Source organism: Oreochromis aureus, linkage group 7 (genome assembly GCF_013358895.1).
Source record: "Oreochromis aureus strain Israel breed Guangdong linkage group 7, ZZ_aureus, whole genome shotgun sequence".
Taxonomy (NCBI): domain Eukaryota; kingdom Metazoa; phylum Chordata; class Actinopteri; order Cichliformes; family Cichlidae; genus Oreochromis; species Oreochromis aureus.
The window spans coordinates 56,511,978-56,526,799 of NC_052948.1; the positions used below are offsets into that span (position 1 = coordinate 56,511,978).

Sequence of the window (14,822 nt, forward strand, 5' to 3'; positions counted from 1 at the left end):
ATTAGTAGACATAAACCTCTGACCACTGCTGTATGCTGCTTTTTGGGCTAATGCTAGGCTGGACTAGTCCAAAGTAGAGAACCACAAAAAGATACTTCCTGCGGGAACATAAAAAAGAAAATTTTACATGAAAACATTTGATTGCTATTTGTTTGACTTAATTATGGCAGCCTACTAAAGCTTTTGATAAAATTGCCATGTACATTGTGTTGCAGGCAGAGGTAGGGCCCAAATGCAGGACTCAGACATGAAAGGGATAAACTAAGTGTAGCCGGATGGGCTACTCGCCTTTCTTTTTCTCTCTTTCTCGCTCGCTCTACCACCCTCGCTCTCTTTCCGCTGCACTCGCTCTTTGTATCATGTGATTGGGTTTATTAGGAACCCACCTGCATATTGATTACAGGGTGGTGTTTATCTGTATAAAGGGAAGCCGGTTTTTTTTTGTTGGATCATTCCTCCCGAGCTTCTGGTGCGACACAGCAGTAAATGCTGGCCTATTGGTTAATTTACCGATACGATCAGATCGTGTGAGTGCTACAGGTAGGCCTCCTTTTGACCTCTGATTTCTCTCAAAAGTCAGTAACTAGTAGTCATATTTCTGCGGCCCGCTACAGCACGGCTGTTTCTCTATTCTTTACTCCAGAGACGCGTTTGAGTTGCGTCCACCGTGCAGTATAGCGCCTCCAGTCTTGGGGTAAGCCGCTCATATTATAGCTGCTAGTATTTGTAAATTAGAGAAGATTAAGGTTATCTTTGCCCTTGTGTTTGTAGGGTTTGATTGCTGCCGCACCCTCTCAGGGACCAACTGCCTGATTTTAAGCGAAGAGTCGAGACGCCTGCCTACCTGCTGTCTTGTCTTGCCTTGTTTTATCTTGTGTTCCGATCTGTTGGCTGTCCAGTTTTGTTCTAGCTGCTTTGCCTCGCCTCGCCCCTGGGGGCTTTGGGTCTCACTCTAAGCCCCTTTTGGACTATCGTTTCACTCCAGCTTTCGCGGCTGGTCGGGGCGATCCTCAGCTGCATATTGGGCTGGTGCTACAAAACTGGTACTACCTCTCCCTTTTCTCCCAGTTGTGGAGAACTGCGCGAGACTGAGTGGGGCTACGGACAATCGGAACCAGCACCAGCTGTGGGCTGGCTCGCAGAGTACAAGTATTTCCAATCTGTGCTCTGTGGTGTGTATGTGGGTGTGTTTTATTGCAGATCTCCGTTTTTCTTTTAATTTCTTTTTTTAGTATATAGAGAGCCTGTTTATGTCCCATGTTTTTATCCTTTTAATGTGTATGTCTTGTGCTTTTATTTCAGCGGACTGAGGATCTACCAGCGGCCGTGGGACCTTAGGTGGCGGGTCGTTTTCCACACTTCTTTTTGTTGTACAGCACCAGGTGAATAGACTATAGTGGGTTTTTTTGTGTGGTTTTCTTTTGGTCCACCGCTGTTGGTAAGTCCCAGTTGTATGTTTATTTTTATTGTAATTTGGGACACCGTTTTAGACATTCAGTGCGCTGTCATTGTTGTTTTGTTTTTATTTTACATTAATAAATAAAATTGTGTTAATATTTGAGCCGGCCTCAGTGTGCATCCCCGAACCTTTGTAAACGTTGTTGTTTTAATTACATTTCATTTCTAAATTTCATATTTCCTGGGGGCTAGAATTCCCCCCCAGGTGGCGTTGTCATTTTATTTCTTTTATAACCCTGCCGACCACTTGGTCACATAAGGTAGGCAGCTTTATTAGCTGTAACAAAAATACTCTTAGCACAAAAATACAAGAATGCAAAAACTAGGAACTGGGAACTAAGTTACAAACAACTAGGAATTAATAACCAGGAAGTTACGAGGGAAACTAGGGAAACATGGCACACAAGGAAATACACAGCAAATCGGGACAACACGACAACGAGCAGCGAAAGACTGAGTACTTAAATACACACGCAGGATAACGAGAGGATGGGCAACAGTTGGGAACACAGGAGGAACAGATCAGACATAACAAGACAGGAGAAGCAAAACTGAACACAGAATGAGAGAATGTCAAAATTAAACATGAAGTACGATAATCAAGGAGACCAAGACTAAGACACGTGGGCTTGACACTGAGACTGAGGAAGAAGCAGACATAGGAACATAACTGACTGGGGAGAAGGAAAGGGAACACCGAACACGGAGACAAGAGTTAAACAAACATGAAGACAAGGCTGAAAAAACATGGAACGTGGAACATAGGGGAGACATGGAAACAGAACTGAAAGACCAGAAATTATATAACACAAAGCAGAAAAACAACTAAAAGAACCAGAACAAATAGTAAATTGAATAGTTCTTATATAGTGCTTTTCTACTCTATCTGAGCACTCTAAGTGCTTTAGACAACTTGCCTCATTCACCCATTTACACAAGCACTTTATTTCTGTGCTCTTTCTCTCTAACATTCACACGCAACATGAGGTTAGTATCTTGCCCAAGGGTACTTGGCATGCAGACTGGAGCAGAAGGGGATTGAATAACCAACCTTCCAATTAGTTTATGACCTGCTTTCCCACCTGAGCTACGGCCACCCCAATCTTACAGCACCTGGTATTCCCAGGCAATCTCCCATCCAAGTACTATCCAAGCCCGACTTTGCTTAGCTTCCAAGATCAGATGAGATCAGACATGCTCAGGGTGGTATGACCATAAGCTGTGTCTAATAAACACTAAATCTTAGAATATCACTTAAACCAGAATCAAACTGTACAAATACATAAACACTGGGTCACAGACCCTGGACCATGACAAAAAGTACTTTCCTGTAACTGATTTGCTCATGCATTAGAGGTGCTTTTGGAATTTCCAGGATAGAACAGGAAGAATAACTACAGCAAGGTAAATCTGGTGTCTCGCTGCATATGGGCATATGAATACTGTTGTTTTTTCAAATTGAAAAAAAAAAATAGCCTAACAAATATTTGATTTAGTTAAAGTTTTAACTATTTTTAAATACCTGCTGAAGTTGATTCTATCTCTGCGTCAAGGTCTGGCATCATGCTCACAGTGGTGATCTCAGCCTCCTGCTCAGGGGTGTGCCTCTCTGTGTGAGGCATCCGAGAATGTGCATCTGTAGGAAGTGGCTGAGAAGTACTGCTGCCTTGCCCTGATGCTGCAGTTGATGCGGGGGACTTTACCCGCTTCGGTAATCCCCTTCTTTGATGCTCCAGGGTATGATTGATGGAAAGTCCTCTGCCCAAAAGAGGGAGCAGGTTCTGGGGCAGAGCAGAAGGGAGGATGCCCCCTTTCTGGGAAACCAGTTGTCCTTTTGGAGCCAGCACTGATTGTTGCAAACCACCAGTCACGGCACTGGAGTTTTTTTCTTTGGGGCTGCCTTGCTTTGTGCTCCTTGATGGCAATACTGGAGACCTGGCAGAGGGCGTGATCGTGGAGACTTCTTTATCTGAAAAGCATGGAAAATAAGGGATTAATCATTTGAAATGGCAAAGCAGTTGAGAAATTTTTTTTATAAAGTGTTGGGAGTATGGCTCTCGGTGGTTCTGTCACTGTTCTGCTGGTCTTATCAGGAGTGGAGTTATCTGGTCGGCACAGCTAATCCCAGTTAAGCTCTTCCATTCACAACATAATGAGCATGCACACATACACACATGTACACACTCTCACTCTCTCTCTCTCATTTTCACATCTTAGTGAGGACATCAAACTGGCATAAGGCTTTTCTTAGCCACTTATCTTAATCCTAACCATTAGAAATGAATGCCTAATCCTAACCCTTACCCCTAATCTAAGCATAACCTAATTGTAACCCTAACCCCACGACCATATTTTGAGCCTAGAGTAGTATAGAGGCATGTTAATTTTGGGTCCTCACAAAGATGTTTAAACAAGTACACACACACACACATATGCATTGTAGTAGACAAGGAGGTTAAGCATGACAGGATCTCAGCAAAAAAGAGAAGGATAAAAAAAAGAAAAAATGCAAACCGCTCTGCCATGCATGCTAAAATACCATCTCCAGCAGCTTAGTTCAAAAACAGCAAACACCAGCATTTACACATACATCCTCCAACTCCTGCCACTAACACTCTGCAGTCAACCCTCAATAAGCAGCCATTCAGTCCAGCCTAAAAAGTGCTCATGATGCAGCCTCAACATAATTAAATAATTTGAGTGTCATTTACTTACTCCTCAAGCAGGAGAGGAACTAACAGAGCACAGCTGCTCTCATTTTTATCAAAAGGAAATAAATCAGTGAAAACATCCTCTCTGTGTTGTCAACACTCTGAGGGCTTTCTTCTCATTTTGCCTTTTTCCATCTTGAGACAGAAAATAAAAAGTCTTTTTGTAAGAGAAAAAAATTGTTCTAGATGTACCTGCATTATTCTCAACTTGTCACACCATCATCATCAAGAAATTCATTTCAACTTTCACAGCTTGTGATTACTTAGGCAGCTACACATCAGTAGCTGTCAATACAAGCACTCATACACACACACACACACACACACACACCCTCGTATTCATATCTTATTGAGGACATCCAACTGATTTAATGCTTTCTCTAGCCGCCTTCAAAAATGAATGCACTCATCCTAAACCTCACCATAACCTAATTGTAACCCTGACACTAAAACCACATTTTTAGCCTCAAAAATGCCTTCAAATTTGCGGGGACGGGCATTTTGTCCCCATAGGTGACTGTTAATCCCCTAAAGTATAATGGTATGCCAATTTTCTGTCCTCACAAAGATGTCTAAACATGTACACACACATTTAGCTGAATTCTTTGCGGGCTACATTAGTTTTCTAAAGATGCTGAAAACTTTTGCTCCTGATACGGATCTGCTGTATTAGTGTGCTTTTGATTTTTTTTAAGTTCTTTAAGTGATATTTTTAGACAAAATTATGCTTATTATAGTGATCCAGAAGCCAAACATATACAAAAATAGTATCACTTCTTTCTGGATTAAGTTCTGGGTCACCTAGGCTGTCTAAAATTAGTGGAAGTTACCTGTTACCCCCTAAACTTAAACCTATCTCTTCTTAGGTTTTCTACATCCTTTCACAATGTTATAGTTAGTTAGTGACAAAATATTGTCACTTTATGATCTCAGAATTGATTAATTCTGATTAATTCTGATGAATTTATCAATATCATCATTATGTCCAGATGCATCTTTTCACCAACTGCAGGATCCTTGTAGGAAGAATATAGACATATTTATTAGATAGAACTTTGAACCACCACAGAAGCTCAACCTGTCAAGTCCCATCAGAAGCTGTAATACAATTAATGATGCAGTGACCAAAAATAACCAGCTTCATCCTGCAGTCTTTTGTTGGAGGGGTTTGTGTGTCCCAGGGATCCCAGGGGCTATGTTGTTGGGGGGCTGTTGCCCTCTGGTAGGGGAAAATTGGTTCTGGGTGAGGGACCAGAGAAAGAGCGATTCAAAAATCCCTTTAAAAAGAAGATCCAGGGAACAGTACACCCTGCCTGGGCTAGGGTTACCATGGCACAGCCCAGAAATGGGACATGGGCCCACTCTCCTGTAGGCCCACCACTGCAGGAGGCGCCGTTGGGGTCGGGTGCAGTGTGTGCTGGGCGGCTGCCAGGGGTGGAGAGCCTGGCAGCCCAATCCCCGGCCACCAAGCATAGTGACTAGGACATGGAACGTCACCTCTCTGTTGGGGAAGGAGCCTGAGGTAGTGCGTGAGGTCAAGAGGTACCAGCTAGATATAGTTGGGCTAACCTCAATGTACGGCTTGGGCTCTGGAATTAGTTTCCTGGAGAGGGGCTGGGCTCTGTCTAAGTGTGGAGTTGCCCTTGATGTGTATTTTAGTATCCCCTCAGATTGCTGTCTGTGCATTGGGGTTTTCCTCGGTGGACAAGAGGGTTTGTTCTCTGTGCCTTTGGGTCGGGAACGGGTCCTGACTGTTGTCTGCGCCTAAGTGCCGAACGGCAGTTCAGAGTACCCAGCCTTCTTGGGGTGCTTGAGGGTGCTCCACCTGGGGACTCTGTCATCTTACTGGGTTCAAATGGACCATGTTCAGCACCTCCATTGCTGAACCTGCTGCCCTGAGCTGGGGCTGCAAGATGGTAGGTGCCTGTTGTTGTGGTAACCCCGAAACCAGATGGTGGATCCCAGAGGTGAAGGGAACCATTAGGTCTCCTACGAGAAGGTCTCCTATCGGGCTTGGTTAGCCTGCGGGACTCCAGAGGTAGCCGATATGTACTGACAGGCCAAAGGGAATGTGGCTGGGGCAGTGGCTGAAGCAAAAACTTAGGTGTGGGAGGAGTTCGGAGAGGCTAAGGAAAAAGACTTCAGGACTGCCTAGAAGAGATTCTGGCAAACCATCAGGTGACTCAGGAGGGGAAAGCGGTGCTCTGCCTACACTGTGTATAGTGCAAGTAGAGCACTGCTCACTTCAACTGACGATATTGTTGGGCGGTGGAACAAATACTTTGACCTCCTTAATCTCACCCACTGACACATGTTCCATAGAGGAAGCAGAGTCTGGGGGAAAAGTCTGGGGGTGAGGTCACTGAGGCAGTTAAACAATTCCTTGGTGTCAGGGCCCCTGGGGTGGATGAGGTTCACCCTGAGTTTCTGAAGGCTCTGGATGTTTTAGGCTGTCTTGGTTGACATGCCTCTGCAATGTTGAGTGGAGATCAGGGGCAGATGGATTGGTGTTGTGGCTGGAGTAATGCAAACGCTGTACCGCCCTGTCGTGGTGAAGACAGAGCTGAGCACAAAAGCAAAGCTTTCCATTTACCAGTCGATCTACGTCCTCAATAGGGATGGGAATCCCAGTAGTCCAATACCTTGGAATTGTTAGTCTGCCTCCCTATCAATCTCACTTATCGGTTCTTGCCCTCGAGCTACGATCACATGATTTCAGTTTGTGTGTCAGAGGAGGAAAATAGTGGTGAAGTTTACCGCGTGGCTATGGACATTACTTTTTTTATTGCACAAAAGGATGTGAGCTCAATGGTAAAGTGGAGACTGCTCCAGGACAGAAACAACTGCATTATACTGTTAACACAACTTCAACTCTTTGCAAGCACCTGCACAGACTAGCTAGCCAAGAACCCAGAGCTGTCAGGGACTAGGTGCTAGGGGGCTGGCCACACCAGAAGACCATGCCACGCACCTGCTACTGATGAGGCTCGTCGGCGGAGCTATTTAAGTGGATGATGGCGGTTCCACCGACGCTGGATAATTGAGTTTAGACTCCAAGTTAGTGTGTGTAGTATAATGATGTGCAGATAGTGTATGCGTGCTGGAGTAAGCGTTCTTACGGCTGCCTCTGTTGTGATTTCCCCAGGAGGACAGTGGAGCACAGGAGAACAGCGAGCACAGGGAGTGCAGAGACACAGGAGTGGAGAGCACGAGCACAGACGTTTTGGGTGAAGACACGACACAGGAGTTGAGGGAGCTCCCGGGTATTAATTGTGTTGTTGTTATTTACTCCACTGTAAATAAAGCGCACTGTTCATTGCAAGAGTCCTGCGTTTGGGTCCTCCCTCCCCACTTCCCCACGGTCTGCCACAAGAGTAATATTAAAGCTCAGTAAATGCTGACCCCAGCAAACAGACACCTGTTCATGTTTCTAAAGTAGAATCATTGTGGCGATTACTTTAAAGTCTTTTGTGCAGGTTTCCTTCTTTGATTTGTGTTTTCAGCTTTGTGTTCAGAACCAAATACTAAAAGAAAGATCATGTGTGTCCTCATTAGGATAGGGATTTGTGTTGGTGTGTAGGGCTGTAGCCTGTAGGTTTATATTGTTAATTGGCAATTATGAGGCAGTGTCTTTTATATTATTTTACAGAGCAACATGAAAATAACGTAATGAGTAGGATAATCATTGTCTTTCTCCTGGATGTAATTAAGTAATGTACTGCATTAGTTTTAAGAAATATTTTCTGTGCAATATGTGTAATAACTTTTTCACTTTAGTTTTTTTTTAGTTATGACACCAACACTGATCACAGCAAGGAGGGGAAATACCTCTATGGAAGAAATATAGTATCATCAGAATCCAACTATTTTTAGACATTGAATTTATAACACTGAATTTTTATCCTCCAAATTTCCCTGCAAAATATTCACCTGCAAAATTCACCTGCAAAAATTCACCTGCAAAAATTCACCTGCAAAAATTCACCTGCAAAATTCACCTGCAAAATTCACCTGAAAAAATTCACCATCAAATATTCACCTGCAAAAATTCACCTGCAAAAATTCACCATCAAATATTCACCTGCAAAAATTCACCTGCAAAATTCGCCTGCAAAATTCAACTGCAAAAGTGTTGAACTTAAATGACCCAAGCCAGAGCAATCAGCACTAGATCGAGTCGAGCGGCTCTCAGCCAATTAAATTACGCTGTTTGATCACATCACACCGTTAGCCAGCAGTGTGTCTCCTGAAAAGAGAGCTGATTAGAGGTGAGTGATTAAGTTTTTCTCCTAAATAGAGATCATTACAGAACGCCTAGTCCTACTTAAAATCCCATTCATTTTTCTTTTATTTTATCATCTACTCGAACTGAGGAAAACGTTTGACTCAACGTTAACTCAAAGAAAATTTCCGCGCCTCCCCTGCCTGTCTGCAGAGGCAGTTTTGAATTTAGGAGTGGCAAGATGGCAGCGGCAAACCCTGGCGGTTCTCCGGTAAGTATATTGTGTTTTATCTTCAAGTTTGTCTTTGAAAGCGTTAATTTTATTTAAATCCGTTGGTCACGTATAAAGTACACAGACGGGGTCTTTGCTCAACTCGTCTGAGGCGTGTCTCACTAAGCGCTACATGCTAGCATCCTGCTAACCGAGCTAACCTTTACATGCTGTGCTCTACAAAATAGGATACTCGGTACAAAACCATACTCCGCAGATATTGATAGATAGAGCGAACACTGCAAATATAATGTGGGAAGCGAGAAGCGGCATTTGGTGAAGGGTAAAATACACCATGAATAAAGCCATAGAGTGAATGGCTGCCATGGTTGCAGAACGGCTTGATTTAATGACAAGAATGGGAAGAGTGAGGTGAAGTGAACCAAAGCCACAAAACACGGTCAGACAAGGCGGGAATAGGGCAGTGATATGTCCGTCAGTATGAAGTTGGTGTGTGCATTGGTGAACAAAAAACTCGAGACCGGTAGCAGGAAGATGGGTGACTCGTGTTTCACTGAAATAGTGGTGAATTAAAACATCCTTTGTTGGGGAAATTTAGGTGTAAATGCATCCATACAGGCGAGACAGAGGCAGACCAGGCAGTGAAGAAAACAAGGCAAACATTAGAAATATTAAAACGGAAATATAGGATTAATATAACATACAATTAGGGAAAATTGAAGGAATACAGTGTAAATTATACTGTAAAGTCATTAAAACAGCATAACCTGATTAAAAGAAACATGTAATTGGGTAGGATGGTGATGATGATGATGATGATGATGATAATAATAATAATATTAAAAACATGTACAAGATGGGCATGTATACTTGTACCCAGAATTTAACAACTATAAAGTTGTGGCATGCCAGTACCTTACCCCTTCCATTATATCCACACTTTCAGAAAAGGATATGGTCAATATCTTTACAAATACTATCTAAACTTAAACAGATAGCATAAGTTAAACAGGATATTCCCTCTGCATTCTCCTAGAGAGAATACATCAAATTAAACAAATAAGTAGTCTATGGCATTTAAAAGTGGTTACCTACAATTCTGAAATAATAATACTAATTCTTATTGATGATGATATTGTATTTGAAATCCTGGTGTAACACTGAACCCGACCTCATAAAATGATTACCCTTGTAATGTCAGGGAGCTACAACCAAGGAGGGAAAATATTACTATCTCACCCCTTGTATCAATTACATAACAGCACTGCTTGGTAAAGGTGTTGAATTAGCTGGGTCGCTCAGTTTGGGGAAAATTGTGGGTAGCCTGCAAGGGCCTCAACTTCTCCATTCCCACAATGTGCAACAAATGGGCACAGCTGATCTTCAAGAGTGGAACATTGGCCAGTTACTTCCAACTTTAACGTATTTTTGCAAATATATTCTTAAAATTGTCTCTTTACACAGATCATAATGATACAAGATGGCACTTGTGTAATTTCCTACAAATTCAATAAATCTAAATAATTGTTACTATCCTGTTAAATCCTGAAAATGTTTTAACAGCTGTGTTAAACTTCATACTGACACATGCTGGAAAGTGCATTCATGAGACTTTTTTATGCCTTCTAGAGCAGTAGCAATCAAAGATTTTAAGGATTCTTTTACATTTTTTAAACACTTTGATTAAGGCATATGTTGTTCTTTATTGTCAGATCTAAGTTTGTTTAAAGCTTGAATGTTTTGGGGTACTTTTCTTTGTTTTCAGGGTTCGTGGCAACCACGGATGGGGAAAATGTGGAGGTTGCACGGCTGATGTTTACTGTTCATGGCACAGGAAGAGGCAGTTTTATTTCAGGAATGAGTGAGCACAATCAAAGGTTTGTTCTCATAAAATACTGTCAACCTCAAATGTTTCTGACATAAGATGGAAGGTGTTGCAGCTTTATTTCCATTATTTAAAAATACATAAACATTTAAAGGGTATAGCTTTATGAAAAAAAGTTTTATAGTAAAATGTCTTTAGAGAACAGTGCCCTATCCAGCAGGATATATTGTCTGATATGTGTCAGGTGTTTTTGTTGTTGTTGTTGTTTCTTTCAATTTCCATTATTTACCCCTCAAGGAAGAAAATATTGGACAGGTCCTACAAACCCCAAAGAGCCTTCAGGACTCTGCCCTATTTTTAGTTATTCACACACCTTTTCCAGTCTGTTACTTCCTTCCCTGAATGTTCATTCTGTGTTAATGGTCTGGTTGTCATCTCATTTGTTGCCACTGATCATTACAACCCTTTTGGCACCTTTTAAGTGATATGCCTGGGTCCTTCCTACATGCCCTGATAATGTATTATTACTGTTGTCATGCACACATTTCATGTAGGGTTAGAAACAAGCAGGAATTTCTCATACACACCAAAGAAAGGCCATACCTAATTAAATATTTTTATATATTATTTCAGAATAGAGCGACTGTGGAGAGACCTCTGGGTGGCCATTACATGCTTTACTACGATGTTCTTCACAACCTTGAGGAAGAAGACCTTCTTGACATTTCAAATGCTGCACACCTCTTTTGCTGCCATTACGTCTTTCTTCCTCGACTGGAGGATGATTTTAATACATTTTGCAGTGGATGGGACAACCATCCACTGCGAACAGAAAACAACATGAGTCCCAACCAGCTGTGGGAGTTGGGTCACAGATATCACCCTGTTCCTGTTCCAGAAAACACACAGGTAAAGGTGCACATTTTTAGTACTCATTGATTTTCTTACAGAGAATGTGATGATTTTATGGATAATTAAAGTCAGTCATAAATCCACAAACACAACAAGCTGAAAGTCAGTGATGCTGCTCGGTTTGCAGTCCTGAATATCACGGCACAAGCAGGATTCACTGCACTGTTAATGTTAGCTATGTTATATTGCTGCCTCTGTTCGGTGGTGTCGAGCCAAACGGACTTTAACGTGTGTTTGAGCGAGCTGACGGTTCACTCGTTAAGCTGAAAGAAAGATGCTTTAATCACAGGAGTCACGCATGTGTCCACTGTAGCATCTGGGAACTCTTCTTGTTTAGCACTCGTAATAACACAAACACTAAATCCTCCTTCTCTTGTGCTGTTTTGTAGCAGTGTATACACCTGAGACTGTCACCTGTCTGTCTGTCCTGCACTCTCTCTCTGTTTCTTTCTCTCTGATTGTGGAATAAAAGTATGAACATGTATTTATAAGTTACACTTGTGTTTGAATCCTGCAGCTTATCACACATTTGATTTCCATGTGTGACGACTGCAAGTGTCCAGAGTGAGGACAGACTGAGGGACCCACTGCTGCACATCACCTGTGAGGCTTTGCACCCCTGATGATCCACCAGGACAAACTCAGCAGTGTGTGAGGAAGAGGAGGAGGAAGAGCCAGCAGCAGCTGACAGATGGAGAGAATAGACAGACTGTTCCCTGTTTGTGAAGGACTGCTAGAAAAGTTTAACATAACTAATTGTCTGTCCTGAATCAGTCTTATTAGGTAATGTTCAAATAATGTTATCGTTCCAGTGTTTTCAGTGTGGGAGAAAGTACTCAGGGCCTTCAAGTTACACACTATGAAAGGCAGCAACAAGTTTAATGTTCAGAAACCTAAAGTATGTATCAGCAGCAGAATGGAGCAAAAATAAATGTTTGTTTCAGTTCTATGAAGCTTTGAGTATTTTGGATTAGTAGCACTGCTGTGTTTGTTGGATCATATTGCTGTAATTGTTTATATGCTTTATATATTCTGAGGTAAGTTGATCTATAGTGTTACATCATATTCTATAAGGATGTTATGTGTTTGTAGACTTTCTGCCCAGTTTGACCCATTTTGCAGAAGTCAGCCTGTTTAAGGCTCTGATATCTATTCTGTATGACTTAAAGCAGTTATGACATGGTCTGATTTTCTCACCCAATAAAGGAATATTTAATATATCAGTCTACTCTTCATTGTATCAGAAACAGTTTTCACAGCTCGTACGTTTTCTTTTTACACATATATGCAAGCATTGAGCCAAATGTAATAATGCCAACATATTAAACAAACATTTGTCTCTTATATATAATACATCTACATATACACTGTCAAAGATATGTCTTTGAGTGAAGATTTAAGGTGACAGGACTTATAAATAACTGGAACTTGAATCTTTACTGAAGCTCCGTGATTTGACTCAGAGTTCATTCACATGATTGTCACATCACATGTGCTGTACCAGTGTACCTGCACATGTGATGTGACAATAGAAGTGATTTGATTTGAGAGTTCAAACTCACTGCTGCAATAACTTATGATTAATATAATAACTATGATATTGGCCATATCATATTTACACTGACTTTAGTCTCATGAACAACATTAGCTAATTGTTATTTACTAGCTAATCTTAAATGACTGTTCAGTACAGAAATGAAGGCCAACAATCATGTTTTACAGTCCTGTGGTCTCAGCATCAGATACTTATTAAATCACACAAAGCTCGTGTAGAAACAAACACACGAACAAAAATATGTTCTCCTTCATTTCTGTCAAACAAAGCTGTACGAAACGTTTCCAGCGGTTGGTGTTATGGTTGCTAGGCAACCTGGGAAGCGCGACGGAGGCTAGACCGTCCCATTTCACGAGCCTCGCACTTCCGGCCTTAGCGGTCTTTGAGTACGCGGCCCTTGAGGATCGTTGAGGCTGCGTACTTTAATGCTGCAGACCCTGAATTGGGATACAGCCCCTGAATTGGGATACAGCCTTAATCACTCACCTCTAAACAGCTCTCTTTTCAGGAGACACACTGCTGGCTAACGGTGTCATGTGATCAAACAGCGTAATTTAATTGGCTGAGAGCCGCTCGACTCGATCTAGTGCTGATTGCTCTGGCTTGGGTCATTTAAGTTCAACACTTTTGCAGTTGAATTTTGCAGGCGAATTTTGCAGGTGAATTTTTGCAGGTGAATATTTGATGGTGAATTTTTGCAGGTGAATTTTTGCAGGTGAATATTTGATGGTGAATTTTTTCAGGTGAATTTTGCAGGTGAATTTTGCAGGTGAATTTTTGCAGGTGAATTTTGCAGGTGAATTTTTTCAGGTGAATTTTTGCAGGTGAATTTTTTTGCAGGTGAATATTTTTGCAGGAAATTTGGAGGATAAAAATTCAGTGTTATAAATTCAATGTCTAAAAATAGTTGGATTCTGATGATACTATATTTCTTCCATATACCTCCAACATGCACAAACATTTGACCACTCAGCATGTAATTATTTTGCATGAATTTAATGTGTTTGATATGCTGCTTAGAGATGATGGTGACTCTCAAAATAGAGGCATTGAGAATCAATAAGGGAATCAATAAGGAATCGAATAGATAAGTTATATCAATAATGAAACTGGAATCTCACTAGATTACAGCAGCAATTCTGAATTCTTTGAGAGATATTTTAGTTGCACCTGAGTGGTCATCACTACACACTTTCTTTTGGTTCTATCATTTGTGATTATTTGATTATTATTTGATCCTCCACTGCATTTGTAAATTTGCTCATTACAGAGAAATGAATAGGCTCTACTTTTATGATAATTTTATTTTAATGGAGAGAAACGAAATTTACAGAAAAAAATGATAAATATTTGATCTACTTCAACACAGCCAGAATTGTGGTTCCCACAGATTGGCGGTGTGCCCATGTGGCACACATATTATAGCCAATCAATCCATTTCAGATGCTCCTAACCTCAACTCATAAAGCACACCTGTCCATAGAATCATTTTTTTTCCATTCCATGTTTTCTATCACCATGGATGAGACCAAAGAGGATATCAAAGGTCAACGATGTCAAAGGACGTCAGAGACAAGAGACAGCACACGGCTGGAATGGGTTGCAAGACCATCAGCAAGAAACATGGTGAGACGGGAACAACTGTTGGTGGAACCAACTGGAAATAGAAGAAAGGTAAATTGAACATCAATTGTTCTTGGTCCGTAGCTCCATGAAAGATTTTTCATGATGGTCATGAAAACGTTGGTGGATCAGAATAAAACTACATGGGAGGAACTTGTTAATCATCTGAAGGCAGATAGGACCACAGTAACCACGAATACAATTGGTAACACCCTGGTCAAGAAGACACATGTACAGGCCCATCTCAAGTTTGCCAGTGAATATTTAAATGATTCTATGCTGTG

The 14,822-nt window shown here is 41.5% G+C and overlaps 1 protein-coding gene, 1 long non-coding RNA gene and 1 pseudogene across 6 annotated transcripts in view; 1 reads left to right on the top strand and 2 right to left on the bottom strand.

The window, feature by feature from the left end:
- The window catches only part of LOC116329311 (seizure 6-like protein), a 120,558-nt gene that overhangs the window by 59,537 nt on the left and 46,199 nt on the right, over nucleotides 1–14,822 (bottom strand). For all 5 annotated transcript variants that reach the window (XM_039615292.1, XM_039615290.1, XM_039615291.1 and 2 more), the window contains exon 2: nucleotides 2,981–3,427. In XM_039615292.1, coding sequence (XP_039471226.1) covers nucleotides 2,981–3,427 — 447 coding nt within the window. The remainder of the gene's footprint in view (nucleotides 1–2,980; nucleotides 3,428–14,822) is intronic.
- On the bottom strand, nucleotides 2,560–2,678 carry LOC116329334 (annotated as a pseudogene).
- LOC120441185 lies at nucleotides 8,234–11,937 on the top strand. The gene is made up of 5 exons (XR_005613859.1): nucleotides 8,234–8,437; nucleotides 8,605–8,662; nucleotides 10,389–10,500; nucleotides 11,082–11,357; nucleotides 11,878–11,937. It is a non-coding gene; the product is annotated as an uncharacterized LOC120441185 (long non-coding RNA).